The 20,458-nt window shown below is 51.7% G+C and overlaps 1 protein-coding gene across 10 annotated transcripts; it reads left to right on the top strand.

Annotated features, from left to right (window-relative positions):
- Positions 1-1,150: 1,150 nt before the first annotated feature.
- On the top strand, positions 1,151-18,754 carry ING5 (inhibitor of growth family member 5). 10 transcript variants are annotated; one of them, XR_008998101.1, is made up of 9 exons: positions 2,368-3,046; positions 3,385-3,456; positions 5,532-5,698; positions 7,004-7,115; positions 7,270-7,363; positions 14,666-14,801; positions 14,994-15,055; positions 16,564-16,654; positions 16,823-18,754. XR_008998101.1 is itself a non-coding variant. In XM_036901334.2 (8 exons), the coding sequence occupies exons 1-8, from the start codon at positions 1,231-1,233 to the stop codon at positions 16,863-16,865; spliced, it is 729 nt and encodes a 242-aa protein (XP_036757229.1). In that variant the 5' UTR covers positions 1,151-1,230; the 3' UTR covers positions 16,866-18,754. The 10 variants fall into 10 exon arrangements, 8 of the variants coding, with proteins under 8 accessions (XP_036757229.1, XP_057359312.1, XP_036757222.2 ...); XM_036901334.2 differs by lacking the exons at positions 2,368-3,046; positions 16,564-16,654 and adding an exon at positions 1,151-1,273; XM_057503329.1 differs by lacking the exon at positions 2,368-3,046 and adding exons at positions 1,151-1,273; positions 5,148-5,226 and having other exon boundaries at positions 14,994-18,754.
- The last annotated feature ends 1,704 nt before the right edge of the window (positions 18,755-20,458 follow it).

Here is a 20,458-nt window from a genome sequence, read left to right as displayed (position 1 = left end):
CTGTGGGGGTGGGGCGAGGGATGAGTGGGTGGAGCACAGGGGATGTGCAGAAAAACTATTCTATAGGGTACTGTAATGATGGATACATTTTTATACATTTGTCAAAAACCTATGGAATTATGTAACACAGAGTGAACCCTAAAATATAAACTGATGTATCAATATTGTTTCACCAAATGAGATATGTATAACACCAATGTAAAATATTTATAATAGGGGGAACTGCGTGTGTGTCTGTGCAGGTGGTAAACAGGAACTGCGTATTTTCTTAATTTTTCAGTAAACCTAAAACTGCTTAAAAAATAGTCTTTTACTTGATTTTTTATAGTTCATGATGCGTGATCAAAACTGAAAGTTTCTGTCATATGACTGCCCTTGCACCGTTCACCATGTAAGAACTTATTCACTATGTAAGAACTTGTTCACCATCTAAGAACTTGTTCGTTATGCTTCAGAAGATTGGAGACTGTTGAGAGTTAGTCTTGGGGTTGATTAATGATTGTGCGTTGAGTCCCCTATAAAGAATTTTATTGTTGTTAACAACCATTTGATCAATAAATATGAGAGATGCCCTCTAAAAAAAAAAAAGAGTCATTTAATTAAAAAAACCCCAAACCCTAGCCACTTAATACAGTAAGAAAGGTGGGTTGTGTGCAATTATGTACGCGTGCGTCCGTTTTCTCACCAAGCATTAAACCGGGCAGAAAGGACGTTCCCACACTGCAAAGGTGAACAAGACCATCACGGCCCTCGGAAGGGGGGAAACAAGTTTCTGCAGTTTGGATTTTTACAACAAACGTAAAACCTGCAGGGAAAGACTGTCTCTACCTCCTGACCTCGGACTGGGCTTTGGAGGAGCGCATTCGCAGCCCGCGCTCTGGGAACTGGTGGCCGCTCCGCCAGCCGGCCCTTACCCTGCCGCGCGCGCCAGCCCCGGCTCCGGTGCGCGCTCGGCCCCCGCTCAGCTACCTGCCCTGAGCCCGCCGCAGGTGCGCGCGGCAGCAGGCAGGGGCAGGACAGGGCCCTGCGCCGCCCCCAACACCTCGCCGGCTGCGATCCCCGCCCGGCTTCCACGCGAAGCCCGCGGCCGGAAGCCGGGAGGCGTGCCCGGCCGGCGCCCCGCCCTACGGGCCAATCACAACGCGAGACTCATTAATAGTGAGCACACCGGCCCCGCCCTTCGCCTCTCGCGGCACCGCCCGCTCGCGCAGACCCAGAGCGCGGCCACGGATGAAGATGGCGACTGCCATGTACTTGGAACACTACCTGGACAGTAAGCGCCCCGCGCGGCCCCCGGGCACGCCGCCCGCGCGGGGCCTCCACGCCGGGCCCGCTCCACCCCCGCGCGCTAGGCTCTGCGCGCGGACGCCCGGGGCTCGTGAGGGCGGCCGGGAGGCCCGGCGGCGACCGGGGCGGTGGGCTGCGCGCGGGGCGGGGCGAGGCCCGAGGATGGTGTGCGGGGGGCGCGGCGCGGGCTCCAGCCGTCACTGCCGCGCCAATTCCAGGTTCGTCATGACGGGGCGGGGCCGGCGGGCGCTCGGCGGGGTCAGCACCGAGGCCCCGCCCCTCGTGGGGCCCCTCCCCGATCAGGCCCCGCCCCACAAGGGCCCCGCCCCGCTCTCGTGGCTGGCGCAGCCCCACGCAGGTGGGGTGGAGTCCTAACCCCCCTGCACACTAGACCCCGCTTGGGGTCTCTGGGCCCCGGTTCTGCTGCGTGCTCGTTCTATCACTGGGGAGTGGCGTTGGGCCCGACCCTCAGTTCGCGCATCTGCAAGGCGGGGAGGCGATGATGGCTGGGAGCGTCTCCTTGGGTGCTTGCCTTTCCGCTGGACGCTTCTGGGCTGGTCCTCGGGATCCTCTGTGCCCGTGGAGCAGAGTTGGATTCTCCTGAGAACTGAGCGGATGGTTACTTCCCTCATCTCAGGGTGAAGTGCTTCTAGGCTGAGCGTCCTGTCAAGGTCACCCGTGAGAGTGGACAGCCCACCTTTGAATCCTGCGGGTTTGGCTCCTGTCGGGGATGGTGTTGGGCGGGGGGCCAGGTGGCTCTGGAGTGCTGTGTTTCCCTGGGAATATTCAGGTCGCTGGGCCTGGCAGCCTGCTGAGAGTAGGGAGTGAACCCCGTTCTGGGGATGCACTGGGGATCCACTTTCCACAAGGGGCTTGGCTGACTCTGGCCACTTGCTCTGCTCTTCTGGCCTAGCCTCAGCAGTGAGGGGTCCCGGGTGGGAAAGCGCCATCTCATTGTCATTCCAGAGGTACTGCACTGAGGTGTCTTTGGGGGAGCACTGCAGCTTGCCCTTCTCTGTCCTGGTACCTGCCCAGTGGGTCCCATCAGGACTTTGAGGAATGTGAGTTCTTTCATGCACAGGTACCTGTGTGAAGGCTTGGAGGTGGAGGTGCCTGTCTGCTCATTGAGCACCTGCTGTGTGCCAGGTCCCCATTTTCCTGGAATTTACTGCCAAATGGGGCAGATGGGTTTTTTTAAAGTTGACAGAAGATTAAGGGCTGTAAAGGAGCCCAGCAGGTTGCAGAAGAGCAGGGGGTGGCACTGTCCTACAGGGCTTTGGGTAGGACAGAGCAGGGAGGCAGTCCTTGGGGAGGGAGTGTTGAGCCTAGAGGCTGTGGGAGGGGGTCTGAGCTGCTCTCTGGGTGAGCTGGGAGCACTGGGGCTTTATACAGTGGCTTTTAGCACACACTGAGGAGGGCGGAGGTGCCAAGACTGGATGCCGGAACCTAGTTGAGCCTGTTGGAGCTGTGGCGGCAGGTGGGGAGCTTGGCCTGGACCAGGAGCATGGCAGTGCAGACAGGAAGGCAGAGTGCTGTGGTCTCCTGATCTGCGCTGTAGCATGGTCTATTCACCCTCATGGTATTGAAACGAGTAAAATAAAAGGTTCAGCTCCTCAGCAGTACTGGCCCATTTCGAGTGCTCAGTGGCCCCATTTGACCAGAGCCCGCTGTGTTGGGCAGCGCAGAGAGCGAATACCCCTGTCCATGCATGAAGTTCTAGCAGATGGCTCTGGACTTCAGAATAAAGTTGAGGGGGCAGGTCAGTGAGGACCCTGGGGTTTGGGACTTGGTTGCCGTGGTGGACTGTGTAGAGGGGGCAGAGGGCTTGGGGTCTGGGGTGGAAGAGGCACTCAAGCCCCTGCTCAGAGCTTGTTTCTGACGCCCCTCCAACTTCTCCAGCTTCTGACAACTTACTAATTGTGACTGGCTATTGTCTGTAGAGTTTGGTACCCGTCCTGGGAAAAGACACTTTAATCCTTCTCCCCAAACCTAATAGAAACAGAAGACAAAGTGGGCATAATATTTGTAGATTTTAGGTGGGAAACCTGGAAAGCAGAGTTCATCCTGCTGCTGAGCAGGACATGTCTTGTATTTCAGGCATTGAGAACCTTCCCTGTGAACTTCAGAGAAACTTCCAGCTCATGCGAGAGCTGGACCAGAGGACAGAAGGTGGGTCCAGGCCATTCAGTAAAGCCAGCTCTGGGTCTGACAGCCAGGAGGGGTGGCACCAGTCTCCCAGGGACCCGGTGCACTGGGGCCTTAGCCTAGCCCTAAGCTTTGGGCATTGATGACATCTTAGAGAGAGTGCTGGTACTTTGAAATTTAAACTTAGCTCCTTGGGTTCTTAGTGTCTCCGTGTCACGTCTCTGTGACCATCATCCCATCCTTGCAGGCAGAATGTTTGCTACCTTTTCTTTCCTTTAAGAGATTTTCTATTTTCCCAGACTATGTGTTCATAGTTTAAAGTTAGATAGCACTTTCTGATCTCTTGGCGTTTAACTCCCTATTTCTAAACATTAAATTTTGCTGCTATTTCTTATTTTATTTCCCTTCAGTTTTTAGGCTTTATCTACTCAGGGAATATGGGCAATGAAGATTTACTTCTGCTTTAAACCCTGTCCCCTCCTCCCATCTTTGCATGTAGTGGATTTGCATTTGTGCTGAATCAGTGATGGTGTGTGTGACCACTGTGTAGGTAATTTGAGCCACACTGCATGCTATGTTTACATGACCTTTTTAGAATAACTGTTTTTCTTGGAGTTCCTAATTGCTTTGTTTTCTACATTTCACAAACATTCCACATTTTCATTGTGTCTGCTGCACCAAGTCATCTGCCAGTCTGTGCTTGCTCCCCACAGACCCTCTGACCTGTGGGTCCTGTCTGGATAGATTGTTTCCTAGCCTGCATAGGCATTGCCCTAGAATTCCCCTCCTCCCTGTGGTACCCTGTTCCTGCACTGTAGGCATCCCTTTCTTCATTTTCCCCTTGTTTTGGAGGGGCCTTTCCTCCAGTAGTTTACTGAAAAAGGGTACATGGGAATAAACTGTATAATGTTGCATGTCTGAAAATGTTTGTTCTAGCCTCATATTTGATTAATAGTTTGGCTGGGTATAGAAATCCAGATTGAGAACCCTTTTCTTGAAGAATATGAAAGATTCTGCTACATTGTCTCCTGGCTTCCAGGTCGCTGTTGAGAAATCTGATGCCATTTGCATTCCTCATCCTTCATACATGTGATCTCTTTTTTCCTTTCCAGTGTAGAAGCTTTTAGGCTGTTTTCTTTATCCCTGAGGTTTTACATGTCTTGATGATGTGCTTGGGTGTGGGTGATTCTTTGTTCCTTATGCCAGGCACATGTTTTGCAAGATTGGAATAGCTGTGGTTTTTCACAAGGTATAGCATCCTGATTAGTAAATATAGAGTTCTCTTACTGTAAAATAATAGCATTTACATTCAGAATAAGCATAAACGTTTATAGATTGCTGAACAGATATCACCTGGCAAACCTTTCCCTTGATGGAGAAATGGAAGCCTGGGGGCCCCATGTGACCTAGCATGCCCCCTTGCCCCTCAAGGGACTGCTACCCTGAGTTTCCCTTGCCACAAAAGTTTTCTCACTTCTTGAAGTTAAGAGTTGTGTCCATTTCCAGTCTTGGTATTAACAGAATCATACAGTTTTTTTCCTTCGTGTCTGGCTTTTCTTGTGTAGGCTACCGTTTCATGAGGTCACTCCATGTGGGATGTGTAACAGTGGCTGGTTCTTTCTGTGTCTGGGAAGGGTTCTCTTGTGTGAGGGCCCACAGCTTATTCATCCATTTTACTATAGTTGGACATTTGGGTCGTTTCCTGTTTTTTGCAGTTAAGAATGTTTTCCCATGTGTGTCCTGGTGTCTAAATCTTTAGGACGTGTACCTAGGAGTGGTATGTCAGAGAACAAGGTGAGCGCATAGTTTATTATTCACATAAGGCCTCTTGAGCATCAAGAGGGTGTGATGAGTTCTTGCTGGGACAGCAGTCATACTCGGGACTGTGCTGGCATTCTGCCCTGGTCGTGGTGTCTGCATGTCGCTGTGATGCCAAGCTGCCTGTGGGGCCTGTGCCTGCCATGCTCCCCACTGTGCTCCAGGGTCCGATTCAGCACCTCTTGGCTGCACTCGGTATCGTTGGTTTTACTGCTGCTGGCCTGGCAGGCTTGTGCTGGACTCTCGGGCAGGGACTAGCTTTTCAGCCATTTCCTTCTCAGATAAGAAAGCGGAGATCGACATGCTGGCTGCAGAGTACATCTCCACGGTGAAGGCCCTTTCTCCAGGCCAGCGTGTGGAGCAGCTGCGGAAGATCCAGGACGCCTACAGCAGGTGCAGGGAGTACAGTGACGACAAGGTGCAGCTGGCCATGCAGACCTACGAGATGGTGAGCGGGCAGGGTCTCTCCACAGACATGCGTCCTCCTTGTCACCCTCGGGGGTGCCCCAGGGCGGAGGCCAGGCACCTCTGGGGAAGGTGCACACGGGGCCCTGGGGCCGTGACTGCAGTCCTGTCCAGTGTACCGTTCCTGCTGTGGTTGGCTGTGGCAGCTGTTTGTTTTATATATCCTTTTCTATATATAAGTGCTTGTTTAATTGACTTTAGGTGAAGTTCTAGAATTTGTTCTGTCCAGGTTCCTCCCAAGTAAGCCTCACTCTGGGCTCGCTCAGTGGCACACAAGGTCGTGTAGTGAATGAAGCCCAGCTTGTCCTTGCAGGCTGTCACCTAGTTGCCTCCCACACCAGTGAAAAATAAGCAGTAATTTCTTTATTTTTATGTTTTATTGATATACACTTATGAAGGTTTCAAATGAAAAACAATGTGGTTACTACATTCACCCATATTATGGGGTCCTCCCTATTCCCCAATGCAGTCACTGTTTATCGGTATAGTAAGATAAGCAGTAATTTCTTAAAAGCCTGAATTAGCTTGTATTTGAGAAAGAATGCTCTGAAAGGAAAACTTAATGCTTATATTTGGGGTTTCCATGCCCCCAAAGTGCTCCATCTTTACAGTAAGCATAGACTGTTTTCTAAAAAGTTAACTTTGATCAAATGTCATTAAGACAGTCAAATTTTCTCTCCCGTGCATAGTGTAGTTTAGGATTGCAGTTCATCTCCAGACGCAGAAGGGTACTATCCCTCCTTGCGGACTGTCACATGTGGCACCGGTTGGCTGTGGTGTGCTGCCCGGTGAAGGAACGCACTATGTCATTCTGTGCTGTCTGCCATCCCGCAGCAGGAGCGTCTCTGTTGGGAGCAGCATGGCAGCGATCTTGTTGGCGGCTTTGACTGCACTGCCTCTTCCCGCTTCCCGCTCTCCCTGCGCCTGAAGCATTACTTTTCCGTCCCTCCTCCCTCACCCCGCTGCTTCTTTGGTAATTCTGTTTAAGAACCCACCCGTAATTCAGACTTAAATTAGGGTCAGTGTCAGGTCTGCTGTGTCTCACAGTGCTGCCTCTCATTGTCGCCTACCTTCATGGCTTCTCCCGAGTGGGGTTTATTCAGTTGAGGTGTCAGAATATGTGGGGGAAAAGGGCCCTTGGTAAACACTGCAACAGTGGCCGTGTGTTAGCGCTTTGTTAACTGGAGACTCCGTTCAGGGGCAAGAAAGTGCTTCCTGTTTGCCCCAGTTGTTTGTGATTCCTGTGGTGTTTGCCTTCCTTTTAAATGTGACTGCATATTCTGTGCAGGTGGATAAACACATCCGAAGGCTGGACGCGGACCTGGCACGCTTCGAGGCGGATCTGAAGGACAAGCTGGAGGGCAGCGACTGTGAAGGCTCCGGGGGCCGAGGGCTGAAAAGCAAGTCTGCTGACTTTCTCTCTTTCTCTTAACTGGAGTTCTGAGGACTCTGGTAGATGTGCTAGGAATGTCACGGCAGAGTTTGTACTTGGGTACATCTTGTCTTGCTGTAGTGAATTCTGTGAAGACAACTGGGATCTTTATTGTCTTTCAGAGGGTCGAGGTCAGAAGGAAAAAAGAGGCTCGCGGGGTCGTGGCAGGAGGACCTCAGAAGAAGACACCCCCAAGAAGAAGAAGCATAAAGGAGGGTGAGAGGTGCTTTTCTTTCCTCTGCTTCCCCAGAGGACGCCGTTCGTGTTTATCCTGCTCCTGGACGTGCCAGGCACAGCTGGCCCTGAGGATGGGGTGAGGGGCCGGGTATCCTGCAGCTCCTCCTGCTCGCACGTGCCAGGTCAGCACACAGCAGCCTGGGCGGCGTTGGCACCTGGAAGCCTCATCCTGGGACCCATCCTCTTAGCCACTACCTATTTTGGGTATACTCGTTGTTAAATTGTGTGACTACACTTACTAAGTATACATCACATTTAACTTGAACTTGAGACTATTTCCTATAAAGCGTCCTCCCACCTGCTACCCCCCAAGGTACTGGACTAGTGCTTCATAGAGGTAACGTTTAGGCTATGGAGAAAATGGTAAAACGCCACATGGCTTTGGTGGATGTGGTTTTGATAGTTAAAGGGAGAGCTCAGAAGAGTGAGTTCTTGACAGAAAAAGGGGAAAGTTTTGGTTCTTTAACCTGGTGTTTAAACTTTTATCTTTCAAAAGATAACTCAGATCCCAGCTTTGTGTTGTAAAGCATCACACCGATGCAGAACACCACATGAACGTGCAGTCTCAGGACCTGCCCGAGTGCCTCCTGTGGGGCCGCAGTGGGCCTGCATGTCCCACCGAGGGCATGCGCTCCACCTGCGCTGAGGGCGGACACCACCCAGGCTGAGGAGTGGCCGTCCTTTCTTCGTGGTTCTATCCCTCGTGTGTGTATTTCTGGACACTGGAGTCTAGTTTCGCTATTTTTTTTCCCAGCTTTTAAATTGACTTTATTAAGGTATAATTTACGTGCAGTAAAATGCTCTCATTTAAAGTATATGGTTAGTTGCTGTATTCAGTTTCTTTAAAGTTCTGGAACTATTCAACCTTCCTATTCCTTCTTGAGACAGTTTTGGTTATTTGTGTTTTAAGGAATTTGTTGTTTCATATAAGATGTCAGATTTATTAATACCACATTGTTTATAATATTATATTATTATTCTCCTGGTGTAGGATCTTTACTGATGATCACTCTTTTAGACCTGAAGTTGGTAATTTATTATCTTTTCTCATTTTGCCTTGTTCTTTTCAGAGAACCAGTTCTTGGTTGTGTTGAATTTTTTCTCTGTTGTTTGTTTTCTTTCACTTATTCCTGCTCATATCTTTGTTATTTCCTCCCTACTACTTAACTTGGGTTTACTTCACTTTGCTGTTTGCTTTTTAAGATGGAAGTAATTTAGATCACTGATGTTCCTGTCTTCTTTTGGTTTAAGTATTTTTTTTAGTATTTTACTTTATAGACTGTTCTAGTGTGTATGTCCTCTTTCATTAACTTGCCACAGTGAATTTCAAACAATAATACATTATTTCATGTTTAATATAAGAATCTACTTGTGTATTCTTCCATTTTCTGCCTCCTTTATGCTGTTGTCAAAAATTTTACTTCTACAGTGATAAAAGCCTCAACAGTATATTGCTGTTGTTTAGGTTTAAACCGCTGATTATCTTAAACAGATTTTAAAATATGAGAAAAACCTTTGTAGTTCACACCATTATATTTACAGTTCCAAGAGCCTTTCATTTCTTTATGTAAGTGCAGATTTTCACCTGGTGTTCCTCTTCTGCCTGAAGAACTTCCTTTCACATTTTCTTATGTGGCAGGTTTGCTGATGGTGATGAATTTTGTCAGTTTTTGTTTCTCTGAAAATGTCTTTATTTTACCTCCATTTTTGAAGGACATTTTCTTTGGATATAGAATTTTAGTTTGATGTTTTTCTTTTTTCAGTACTAAAGATGTCCCATTGTCTTCCATCTTGCATTGATTCTGATGAAAAATTGGTGATAATTCTTATCTTTTCTGTATATAAGTGGCTTTATATTAAGTGGCTGCTTCTAAGATTTCCATTTAGCAGCTTGATTTTTAACAACTTAATTATCATGTATCCTGGAGTGGGGTTTTTTTGTGTACATTCTGCTTGGAGCTCATTGGGCTTTTGGAACTGTCGGTTTAAAATTTGCATCAAATTTGGAAAATTTTCAGCCAGTTCTTCAAGTATTTTTTTCTGCTTTCCTTTCTCCTTTTTATGGGACTTTGGTTACATGTATGTTAGTTAGCTTAATGTTTTTCCACAGATCACTGAGGCTCTGCTTATTTTTTTGTCAGCATTTTTCTTTCTGTGCTTCAGTTTGGGTAGTTTCTATTTATCTTCAGGTCTTTTCTTCTTTGGTATTTGACCTTAATCTCCTTTACTGAGTCTTTCATTTAAGAGATTTCTTCTCAAGAAGTATTTTCAAAATACTTTATTTCTCATATTACATTCATATTTTCCTTTATAACTTTGAATATAACATATTTACAATAGTTTAAAAAAATATCTTCTGATCCTATTTATTTTATTTCCTGGTCTATTTCTTTTTCTTTTCCTTTTTTTAACAAAACCTTTATCTATCTAGTGTATACAACTTGATGAGTTTGACAGGTCTGTTTCTTTTGACTGATTTTCTATCCTGGTCATAAGTCACATTTTCTTGCTTCTTCACATGTCTAGCAATTTTTTATGGATGCTAGACCGTGTGTGTGGGTGTTCTGTTGTTGAAAATATCTGGATTTTTTGTTTTCATTTAATGGATTATTTTTTTTTTTTTGTCAATAGTTTCATCATCTGTGGATCAGCTTGATCCTTTGCAAGCTCATTTTAATCTTATAAAAAACGTTTTTCTTCAAGGGCCATAAGTAAATATTTTAGGCTCACAGCCTGTATTTCTCTATTGTGACCACTCAGCTCTGCTATCTTATATCAGAAAACATCCACAGAAAATATGCAATGAGTGGTGTGGCTGTGTTTAAAAATAAACCTCTCTTTATTGAAACAGGCAGCCAACTGCAGGTGTATTTTGCTAACCCCTAGGTTAGTGTCCTCTCTACTCTGGGGTTGGTTAAACCATACCACTACGGTGCGGCCCTGCTGGGCTCTCTTCTGAATGCCTTTGATGCTGGCGAGGTCTCCGTTCTGGCTGGCTGGACCTTGGATCTGCTCAGCTCGCAGCCCCAGGGCTCTCCACCTGGCCTTGTGGATCCTCACCCTGTGCATAGACAGCTTAGTTTTTAGCTAAAAACTCAAAGGGATCCCTTTGCAGATTTCTGGAGTGCATACTCTCTAGCTTCCTTCTCCCAGTACCCTGCCCCAAACTCCAGCAGTCCTGCTTCCCTGGATGTTGACGTTCAGCTCTAGATGCCCATGCTCTGTTTGGTTTCCTTTCCAAGGGCTGGAAGTGTGGAAGGTGCCTCCAGGGAGAAAGCTGACTGCAGGTCTCCGCCTCGTTCCCTTCCCTTCTCCTGGGGCTGCTGTCCTGTGCTGCCTTGTCTGGTGTGTGAGAACAGTTCCCTGTTTCATACAGTTTCCTAGTTGTTCACAGGAGGGCAGGTCCCGTGCCTGTGACTACATTGTGTCAGAGGTGAAGTTCTTTTTTATTTAGGTGAGTCCTTTAAGTCTCTTTATACATTTTTCTTCATTCCTTTCTTTTCTCCAAAATTTTCCCTTTGAAGGACCTGGACTCTTTGATTCGTAGTGTTTCCCAGAGTCTGCATTTTCTTGAAAGACCGAACACCTTGTGAACGCCCGTTTACTGGACATTCACACCGTGCTTCCTCCTTCGCTCAATGGCGTGTCCATTTGATCTTCAGCAAGATCAGCACACCCTCGTGTGTGTTCTGTTGAACCCCAGTTTCCCTAGATCAGCAGGATGCTTAGTGCTGGGTCACGGACCTGCTTCAGAGATGGAAAGCTTCTGTGGATGGTGGCATTTTTGTTCCTGACTGTCATGGCAAAAGTTAGGTGGTGTCAGTGCAGATGTATGAGATCATAAACGTGACTTCATATTTTGTAGTTTCCTGTTCTAAAATAACCATTTGATTCCTTTTTAAAATAGATTTTAGCTCCTTTTTAAAAAGCTCCATATTTGCATTTTCCTTATTCATATTTTCTTTATCATAGCTATTTCAAGACTTTGTCTGCCAATTTTAACATCTGGATCTCTGTGTCTGCTTCTGTTAGCCAGCTTTTCTCATGGTTATTAGTCACATTTTCCTTTTTTTTTTTCATGTTGTATAGCTTTTTCATTGTCTGTTTTACCTTATGTAAAAATGGAGTTTGAAATTTCTGCTGTCCCCCATGTGTTAGCTCCCTTTGGTCGCCTTTGAGCAGGCTGGCAGCTGGGTGCCTCTTCACGCAGACTCAGTCCCTTCTGGTATCAGAGGTCATGAGGTGGGGCCCTGCTTCATTCTTGAGTGAGAGCCCAGAGGGTCTGTCTGCCTCGCTGAAAGGCAGCCTGTAGGGTAACTCTGCATGGTCTGATGTTTCACTTTCCTTTCCTGTCTGCCACCCATGCTGCCCCCACAGTTGGCAGGCATCTGGAGGGGAGGCTGGCTCTGTTGGAGGCTGGTGCCTTCTCTGAGGACATGACGGCAATCTTCGCTCCACCTGTCTGGCTCTCTGCAACCTCTGTGTAGCCCTGGGTTCAATGACCAGACTGAGTCACGGCTGCTGTGCGTGTGGGGTCTAGGGCTGTGCAGGCCAATGTGGCCCCCCGTGGGCATCGAGCCCTGGTTCTCCACAGCCTTCCAGTGTCTTTGAAATGAGGTTTCAGTGATTTGATGGGTTTGTTTTTAACTTGTAGTGTCCTCCTCCTTTCTGCTTAGAAGCCTAACGCACACCTGGGCTTTATGGAAGAACTGCATTCCCATTGTCTCTGCCTAACCATGAGGCCCACAGAGGGACGAGGCCCTGGCTCCAGGCATGTTGGGCAAGCTCTTGGCTGTGCCCGAGACCTCATGATGACCCACGTGGCCCACAGCCATGCGTGCATGTGAAGTGGCCTGGCTCACGGCTTTCCCAGCAGAGCCCTGGTGGTGTGCGTGTTTCTGGCCACTGTCTGATGGTGCTTAGCATAGTCCAGCCTCCTGCTGGGCTGGCTGCGGATGGGGAGGATCATCCCAGTGCAACGTCTGTGGAGCACCTTGGAGTGCCGGTGCACCTGATCCTGCATGGCCCGAGTGGCGGTGTGTGGCTGCCCCCACCTCACAGCTGCCCCGACGGGCCAGGGAGGCCAGAGTGTGGGGCTGGAGGCACTGAGGCTGCTCCGCAGTCTGGGTCCAACGTCCAAGCTTGGGCGCTGTGCAGGCTGGCTCCACGGGGGCGCCAGGGCAGCACAGGGTCAGGGCATTGAGAGAAGCTGGGGGAGTCACCCTGCACCACCCTGGGGCGGGAGCGGATGGGGGGCACACTGCCGCTGCTGGGTGTGGGCGGTTTTCTGAATGCCTTGGCCTGTCGCAGGTCCTGTCTTCCCTGTTGGGGACTCTGAAGGTCACTCCAGGACAGGCAGGGGGCCTTCCTGGGGAGCCGGACTGGCAGGCCTCCCAGATGCCATCTCCTCCTGCCTGGAGGCACTCCAGCTGAGGCTCCCTGGCTGCACTGCTGCTTTCCAGGGACTTCCCTGGCCAGTTCTGTTCTGTGGAAGGTGGGACCTGTGTGTGGCTGCAGGTGGCAGTTCCCTCTGTAGCCCCCAGGATCCCAAAGCTTGGACAGAGTTGCTGCCTTGGGGGCCACCTGCAGTGCTCAGGAGACATAGCAGAGCGTCAGGCATGGAGGAGCCCCCTGGCACTGCCTGGTGAGGGCTGTTTCAGGCCATGCCCGGGGGAATTAGCTCAGTGGGGGACACCTCATGCCCAGTAGGGCCTCAGTGAGGTGCAGTCGCCCAGCCTGCCCAAGGGATGGTCTTGGCAAGTGGGAAAGGCCCTCCAGGCTCAGCCTCCCCAGCACCCTCCTGGGTGCTCCCCTTGCAGGGAAGTACAAGTGCCCATCCCCTCCTACACAGGCCCATGAGGTCATTCTTGAGAGGAGGCGGTGCAGGGGTGACCCCTGGCCTCCTTGCTGGGTGGTGTCCTTGAGCCAGAGGTGGGGCGCAGCTCAGGTTTGGCCACACTTCGCAAGCAGAGTGCAGAGCAGCCATGACGATGTCAGCAGGGAGGTGCGCGAGGCCCAGGGTGGTGGGGTTGTAGGCAGGTCCCTGGGTGATGCCTGAAGGGATTTGCTGCAGTCATCCAGAGTCACCCTGGGTGGGAAGCCCCTGATGGGCATACAGCCCTTGCCCGGGAGAGGCAGGGGTGCTGGCAACAGCTGCTTAAAGTCTGTTGAAGCACAGGCACCCGGTGACACATTTGTGATGTTTGGATTTCAGGTAAAAAGGACATCCTGTCTGTTCCCGGAGACAGAGCAGGCCTCCTACAGGGAGGCCAGCGGCCTGGAGCCCCCATGCAGTGCTCATGGTGGGGGCACTGCATGGGGTGCATTGTGGAGCCTGCGTGTGTGACCCCAGAGGCATGGGGAGGTTCTGGATGGGTGTAGGAGACGGGGTGTGACTGCCTTTGGGAGCAGACTTCAGGGGAAGTCGCACCGCCTGCGGCTCTGGGCCAGGCTCCCTGCATTGATTTGCTGTGTCTGTGGCAGAGGGCCACCTGGGTGTGCATGTGCCGTCTTGACCTGGGGATGGGATAGGGAAGACTCCTATGTGCGTGGAGGTGCACCGTCTGCTAGCCTGCAGCTTGCAGGGTTATTTGGAAAACACTGAAACACATGAAGAGTAAATTCACAGGTATTTCATGTAACATAGGTGGGCATTGGGCACTGCCCCCCAGTGCTCGGCTGCAGAGCTGTGGGCAGCCCACCTGGAGGGTGGGTGGGTGAGGTGGGAGTCCAGCTGGGCTGCAGGTTAGATCCCTGGGGGCCATGGGGAGTATGGGCAGCAGGTCTTATTCACAGGGGTGGGCAGCTGGGGGCACGCTGTCAGAAGTGGCCCCACAGGTGGGTCAGTAGCTGGGTGGACAGTGGGAGCTCCTAGGACACAGAGCTCAAGGGAGATAAGGGAAGCTGTGGGTCCCAGGCCCTGGAATGAATGCAGGGAGGGAGGTGTGGTTAGCAGGTATGCAAGTGAGGGTGGCCATTCAGACACCTGGGCCAGTCTGGGGTGGCATGCGGGCAGGTTCTGAAGTGTCACCACTGCCTCCTGGTGGGTGGTGACATGGGCCTGCCCCAGTGCAGGAGGGGGCCCCTAGGAGCCCAGGGGTGTTGGCCAGGGATGGGGCCCAGGGTGCAGGTCCTGTCCAGAGGAGGGAGTCATTCGCGGGTGTTGGGGGGTGGGTGCTTTTCCCTTACACCTCCAGGTGCCTGCTGCCTGTGTCCTTGTCTGGCACCACGGGGCAGCATGTCCCCATCCAGATGCTGCTCACTGCTATTGTTTCCCCACAGGTCTGAGTTCAGCGACACTATCCTGTCTGTGCATCCGTCTGACGTGCTGGACATGCCCGTAGACCCAAATGAGCCCACCTACTGCCTGTGCCACCAGGTGTCCTATGGGGAGATGATAGGCTGTGACAATCCGGACGTGAGTGTGGGGGCTTGCAAGGAGGGGTGCTGGCATGGGGCGTGGGGGCGCGGGACGGGAGCTCAGACCTGTGGCACTGACAGTGGGTGCCCGCTGCAGGGCCGGGCCCAGGGGGCAGGCAGGGAGGCTGCCATCTGTGTCTGCAGGCAAGTGCATGGAGGGCTGATGCCAGCTCTTGCCTTCGCCCTGCAGTGTCCCATCGAGTGGTTTCACTTCGCCTGTGTGGACCTGACTACGAAGCCCAAAGGGAAATGGTCAGTATGGGGTGTCGGCCTCTCTCGGCCTGCGGGCGTCGTGTGCACTGGCTCCCCTGAGGACCGGCGCGTGGACCTTCCCAGCTGCAGCCTTGGGCCCTCTGGGTGCGGCTGTGGGGGCCTGGCCTGTGATGCAGCCTGGTCCTGCTTCCCAGGGTCTGACTGGCAGAGGGACATCTGCCCACCCCTCCATGGGTCACGTTGTCTGTTATGTTTGTGTAATACATTTCTATTACTCTCCTAAAGGCAGCCATGCGACCCCTGAGATAGAGATAATGTTAATTAAAAATAAGAAACGAGGGGCTCTTTCCCCAGGGAAATCTTGAGAGGTGAGAGCCTGAGCATTCAGCACTTGGAGACCTGGGCACCAGCCAGGGGCTCTCTCTGCCGAGGGCCCATGCCTACCTGAGGGCACTGGGCCCTGCACGCTTGCTATCCTGGCATTTAGTTGGCAGCCTCAGCACTTAATGTTGTCCCTAAGATTGCAGGTGACTGAACCTGTTTTTTTTGCTTGTGTAAGGATGGACACAGGACATGAAGTGGGATCTTGGGGACACTGCCCCTAGTTCGTCGGTACAGCAGCTATTTCCATCGTGGCATGTTTGCTTGTGTGTGGACAGAGGAAGACCAGAAATGGATGACTGCAGGGGGGGGTGGCGCTCGGGTGCTGGGAGCCACAGGCAGTCTTGGCTGGTGGGCAGCTCCCTTGGTGCCGGGATGCATGGGGCAGTCTGGGCAGTGATGCAGTGGACCCAGGTGGGGCCCTGTGGCGTGGGTGACGACCGTGACGGCAGGGCAGCCCGTGGGGCTGAGAGGCTGACCAGGGGCAGGCCAGCCTGTGATGGGCATGCGGGCCAGCACGGGCGTGAGGCCGGGAGGCTGGATTTGAGTTGGATTAGGACTCAGTGGGTGTGAATTCATGGGACTTCGGGTGGAAGGTTACAGTAGGTCTTGGAAGATAACTCTGCTTCTGGGACTGGGGCTGGGTGGCAGAGCCAGTTTAACTTCTGGTTTCTCTGTGGTATTCGCAGAGACCACTGAGCATCCAGGCTCTTGTACGTCAGTGAGGCTTAGCGTCTCTGCTGGCTTGTAAGCTCGCTGCTGGAGCCTAGCTCCCCCAGGGTGCTCCGTGCCCACTCACTGGCACGGCTGGACGCTGGAGAATGGAGGCCTGGGGCCCGGCGAGCCTGCCACATGTGGATCGGCTGCCTTGTGCATAGGGAGTGCAGGAGCTGAGGGGCAAGGCTGGGTGGAATGCTGTCCCGTGTCATCAGTGGCCGCTGTGGCCCAGGAGTGACCTGCATCTGAGCCCTGGACTTACTTGTCCAGGGTCACCAGAGAGCACTTGTGAGTCAGGCAGGTTCCGGGGCCCACCCAGACTGTGCGGGGGCTGCATGCCTGCTGGGGTAAGTCTGCTACACCCTCCCACCATACTTGGCTGTCAGCCCCTCCAGTCCACCGGCGTGACGTGGCATTGTCTCCATTTTGGTTGCTGGTGACCCCATTAGCACACAGGGAAATCCAGCCAGTTGATGAAGAGGATGCCTGTGCGTGAAATCCGTCTTTCTCATTGATCCGTATCTACCAGCGTTTAAACAGGTGTGCTGGGTAGAGCACCTGCGTGGGTTGCCACAGGGCCGCTGTGTGCTCTCGGCCTGAGGGCTCTCCTCCCGCTGTTTTGTCTGCGGGCAGCTATCCTGGGAGACCCCGGGGGCGGGGATGGGCCTCCTGCGGGCTACGGCCGATCGCTGTGCCTCTCCCATCCAGGTTCTGTCCCCGGTGCGTCCAGGAAAGGAGGAAGAAGAAGTAAGGAGGGGCTGACCAGGACCAGAAGAGCAAGTTAATGTGTTCCTTCCCTCATTCGTGTTGCAATATTTTATCTTCGTTTTTAAAATTACCTTCTTTTGAACGACATTTAATAACTCAGTGGCCAGGTGTGATTCTGAATGTTTCCTAAAACACGCGAGTCCACCTGAGCCATGTGTGCACTGAGGAGCGCGCTTACAGGAACTTGCCACGTGACTGCGCTCCCATGCCTTCCTGTACAGACCCCAGCGCCGAGCACAGCAGTCATGCCGAGCAGCCATTTCCTGGGTATGTGTGGTGCAGAGCAGTGGACCTGGTGGATATCCCACTGGAAACTGCCATCACTTTGCAGCTAGAGGAGGGAGCCTCACTGGTAGCATCCGGGCCTGCAGCACCACTGCGGCACATTTGTGCCACGTGAGGGGCCGATGAAGGAATCTGGCATGGCGTTGCTGGGATGCGTCTCCCAGCTCTGCGTGGAAGCCAATGACCTCCTGGGAAGGACTGGGCTCTCCCTGAAGGGGGGGCCCTCCTTGGCTGTGCACTGCCTTTGCCGTCCAGACTCCCAGTCCCCTCCGTGTGGGTTCACCTTCTGGAGTAAACGGCTCTTTATTAGCAAACGGGCTGTCGGTTACCATGACCAGTGCCCATAAGAGACAGTGTAACCAGCGGGCTGTCTTTCTGTGTCTCGGGGAATTCTGACGCTTTTACTGTGAAGACGAAGTTATTGTAATAGCATGAAGGTAGCAGGCCTGTGTGCATGTGGAGTGCGTCCAATCTACTAGAAGCTGTATGCCTGTCATGCTACTGACTAGGTATAACTTGTATCCCAAGGGATTACAGTCGTGTCTTGTGATTTGTGAATTTCTCATGCCACATAGCAGCTCTGGAGTGAAGCTAGGACTGGGGAATTCTTTCTGTTTAATCAGCATTCACCAAACCGATTTTGAACTGTCTGGTCATGTCGGGGGAAATTGCATGCACATGGTGTGTTGAGATCCATTTGCGACAGTACATGAGGTGTGACCTCTGGGCACGTCCTTGCACTCTGTCTCCACAGCAGCAGTTAGAGAGGTCAGGGTTCCTGAGACCCTGTTTCCTTCTCATGGCCCAGTTTCCTTGGTATTTTCCTCCCATTTGCTACTATTTTACCAAGGAGAGGAAATAAAGCTGGAAGGAGCTTGAAGCTGTACCCTTGATGGGCTGCTCCCCACCAAGCAGGCTACCATTTGGCACGTGAGATGAGAGCGGTGCATCAGGGACTCCGCGGTCTGGCTGGAGCCATCTGTGGTCCGGTGGCCTCTGCCTGCAGTGGGCAGTCGGGACTGCTGTCTTTTCTGGAGCAGGCTGAGGGAGCAGGACTTGCCCATGGCGGCCGAGGCAGGGTCAGTGTGGCAGGCGCCAGCCTTCCATGGGACGGGGTGCTTGGGGTGGGGGCTCTGCAGTGGCTGTGGTGTGTCCCTGTGGGCCCCGGGCCTGATGAGCCTCCTTGGAACTGACGCCTCCCTACTGCTCAGGAAGAGGAGTCGGGGCATCAGAACGGCTCCGGCCAGCACACACCCAGGTCTCAACCATGGCCGGGAAATGAGGCATGTTTGTATTTAGCAACTTAGCTTTTTGTTAACATGGGTGTTTTAAAGATTGCGGGGAGTAAATTGTGGAAAATTTTTTTCTTTACTCTTTTACCAGTTTTGTGGGAAAGATAGGTAAGTACAATAAGCCTGTGATGGTTCTTTAGAAGCTGATTTAATATGTACCCTTCATCTGTGAACGCTTCATGTGGTCGTCCTCCAGGAAAACTGGTGTTTGCAGATGTAGGTGGATGGCCGGTTAAGTTTCGGTTGTCACCTGGTTTCCCAGGAAAGATGACCAACTTTCCTGTCTTCAGCTTCTGTTTAAAGTCTGATGGTGTCACCCTGCTCGTTCTGTGTAGCATCCCATGTGACATCCCATGGGTCATCTTTTTTTCCTTAAGTGTCTCTGCTTATATGTTTCTAGTGTTTACTTTGCCACTTAAAATAATTATCACCGAAATAATATGCATATAGCTTTGGGGAAAACAGAAAACATGAGCAGAAAGGAAGGTTCCCTGGGATGTTGTTTGGGTCCTGACTGGGTGCCTTCCCCAGCCGTCATGCTGTGAGTCGGAAGGGCTCCAGAATGGCTGTCTGGCTGGGAAAGGTCATGCCACCTGGCCTGGCCCAGTCCTATGGGGACGGCTGGAGCCAATGCTGCTTGCACCGTCTGAGGATCGCTCCCCCAGGCCTGGCTGCCTTTGTCCTGAGGGTGACTCAGACCAGAACACCCGTAGGTGCCTGTCCGGCATGGGCTCTGACCCTGGAGGCGGCTACGGAGCCAACCCCATCACCGCTTGAGGGGGTCTGGGCTGGGCCCAGCAGGTCACTCTTCATCCGTACATGAGCCGAGGGCGTGGCCCTCCGTGGCTGTGGGGCTTCCGTGTCGGGGGAGCAGGACTCTGTTCCGAGGAGCAGCACTTGCTTCAGTGCTGTGTCAGCACCGATTAGACAGCCCCCTCTGCTTGTCTCATGGGGAAACGGCTGCACTAATGGGACGGTTAACCGGAGCGCATGGCTATCTATGGCTGTGCTGGTGCGGCTGTCGCTGGGACACACTGAGTGGGGCCTGTGTGACTGTACCCCTGCAGGCTGGAGCCCCTGGGCAGGTGGCCATGGAACCAGTACTGGCCAGCGCCATAGGAGCCAGGCAGCTGTCAGGCTGCCTGGGCAGCAAATGCCTAAGACACAGCCATGCTGTGTGTGCCAGTAATGGTGGGGGTTTGCTGGGATGCATGGGCACGGTGGCTGGCTGTGTGTCAGTCTTGTCCCCAGTGGCCACTCTGCACTCTGACTCCTGACCTGTTATGGGCAGCTGTTGGCAGGGACTGCTAAGAGCAATAACACTGTCCCAAGAGCAGCTTCCCCATATGGCCACAGCCTGGAGCTGTCCCGGTGCAGGATTCAGACACCTATGGGCATTGAAGATTTGTGGCTTTCCTCAATTTTTAATGAACAATGACTGGTCTTTACCTGTACTAAGAGGAATTTTAAAGCGGGAAGTCTAAGAAAAATGTTCTTATTCAGGAGAGAGTTTTGTGAAGTTATTACATATGTAGTTTGTGGGGTTCATCTTTACCACATTCATCCAAAAAAATGATGCAGCTTTAACATAAATGTTACACTTTATTTTCAAGGAATTATTATCTATGTTCCCTTTGTAAAAGAAAGATAATGTAAAACTTTTTATTAAATAATGTTAAAATGTATATCTGTATTTTTGGATCATGTTATAGATTCTGGATATATTGTTTGATAAATGAAGTATTTTTTGGAACAAACATTTTGAGAGTGCATTTATCTTTTGGTAACAGATAAAACTGAGGTATTGTGTCCAGAGAGGATGTGTTGAGTTTTGAGGGGCTGTGCGGTGAGCTGGAGGAGAGTGGTGTCACCAGCCATGGGCCTCCCTGTGGCAGGTGGCTGACTCCAGTGCTCAGCTATGTCATGGGCTCAGAGGCTGTCCCCAAGCTCACAAGGAGGATGTGTGTGTAGACGAGGACGCTGCGGGCAACTTTATAGA

Source organism: Manis pentadactyla, chromosome 6 (genome assembly GCF_030020395.1).
Source record: "Manis pentadactyla isolate mManPen7 chromosome 6, mManPen7.hap1, whole genome shotgun sequence".
NCBI lineage: Eukaryota > Metazoa > Chordata > Mammalia > Pholidota > Manidae > Manis > Manis pentadactyla.
The sequence above is the reverse complement of the archived record's forward strand: the minus strand, read 5'-3'. Positions and strand labels throughout refer to the sequence as shown.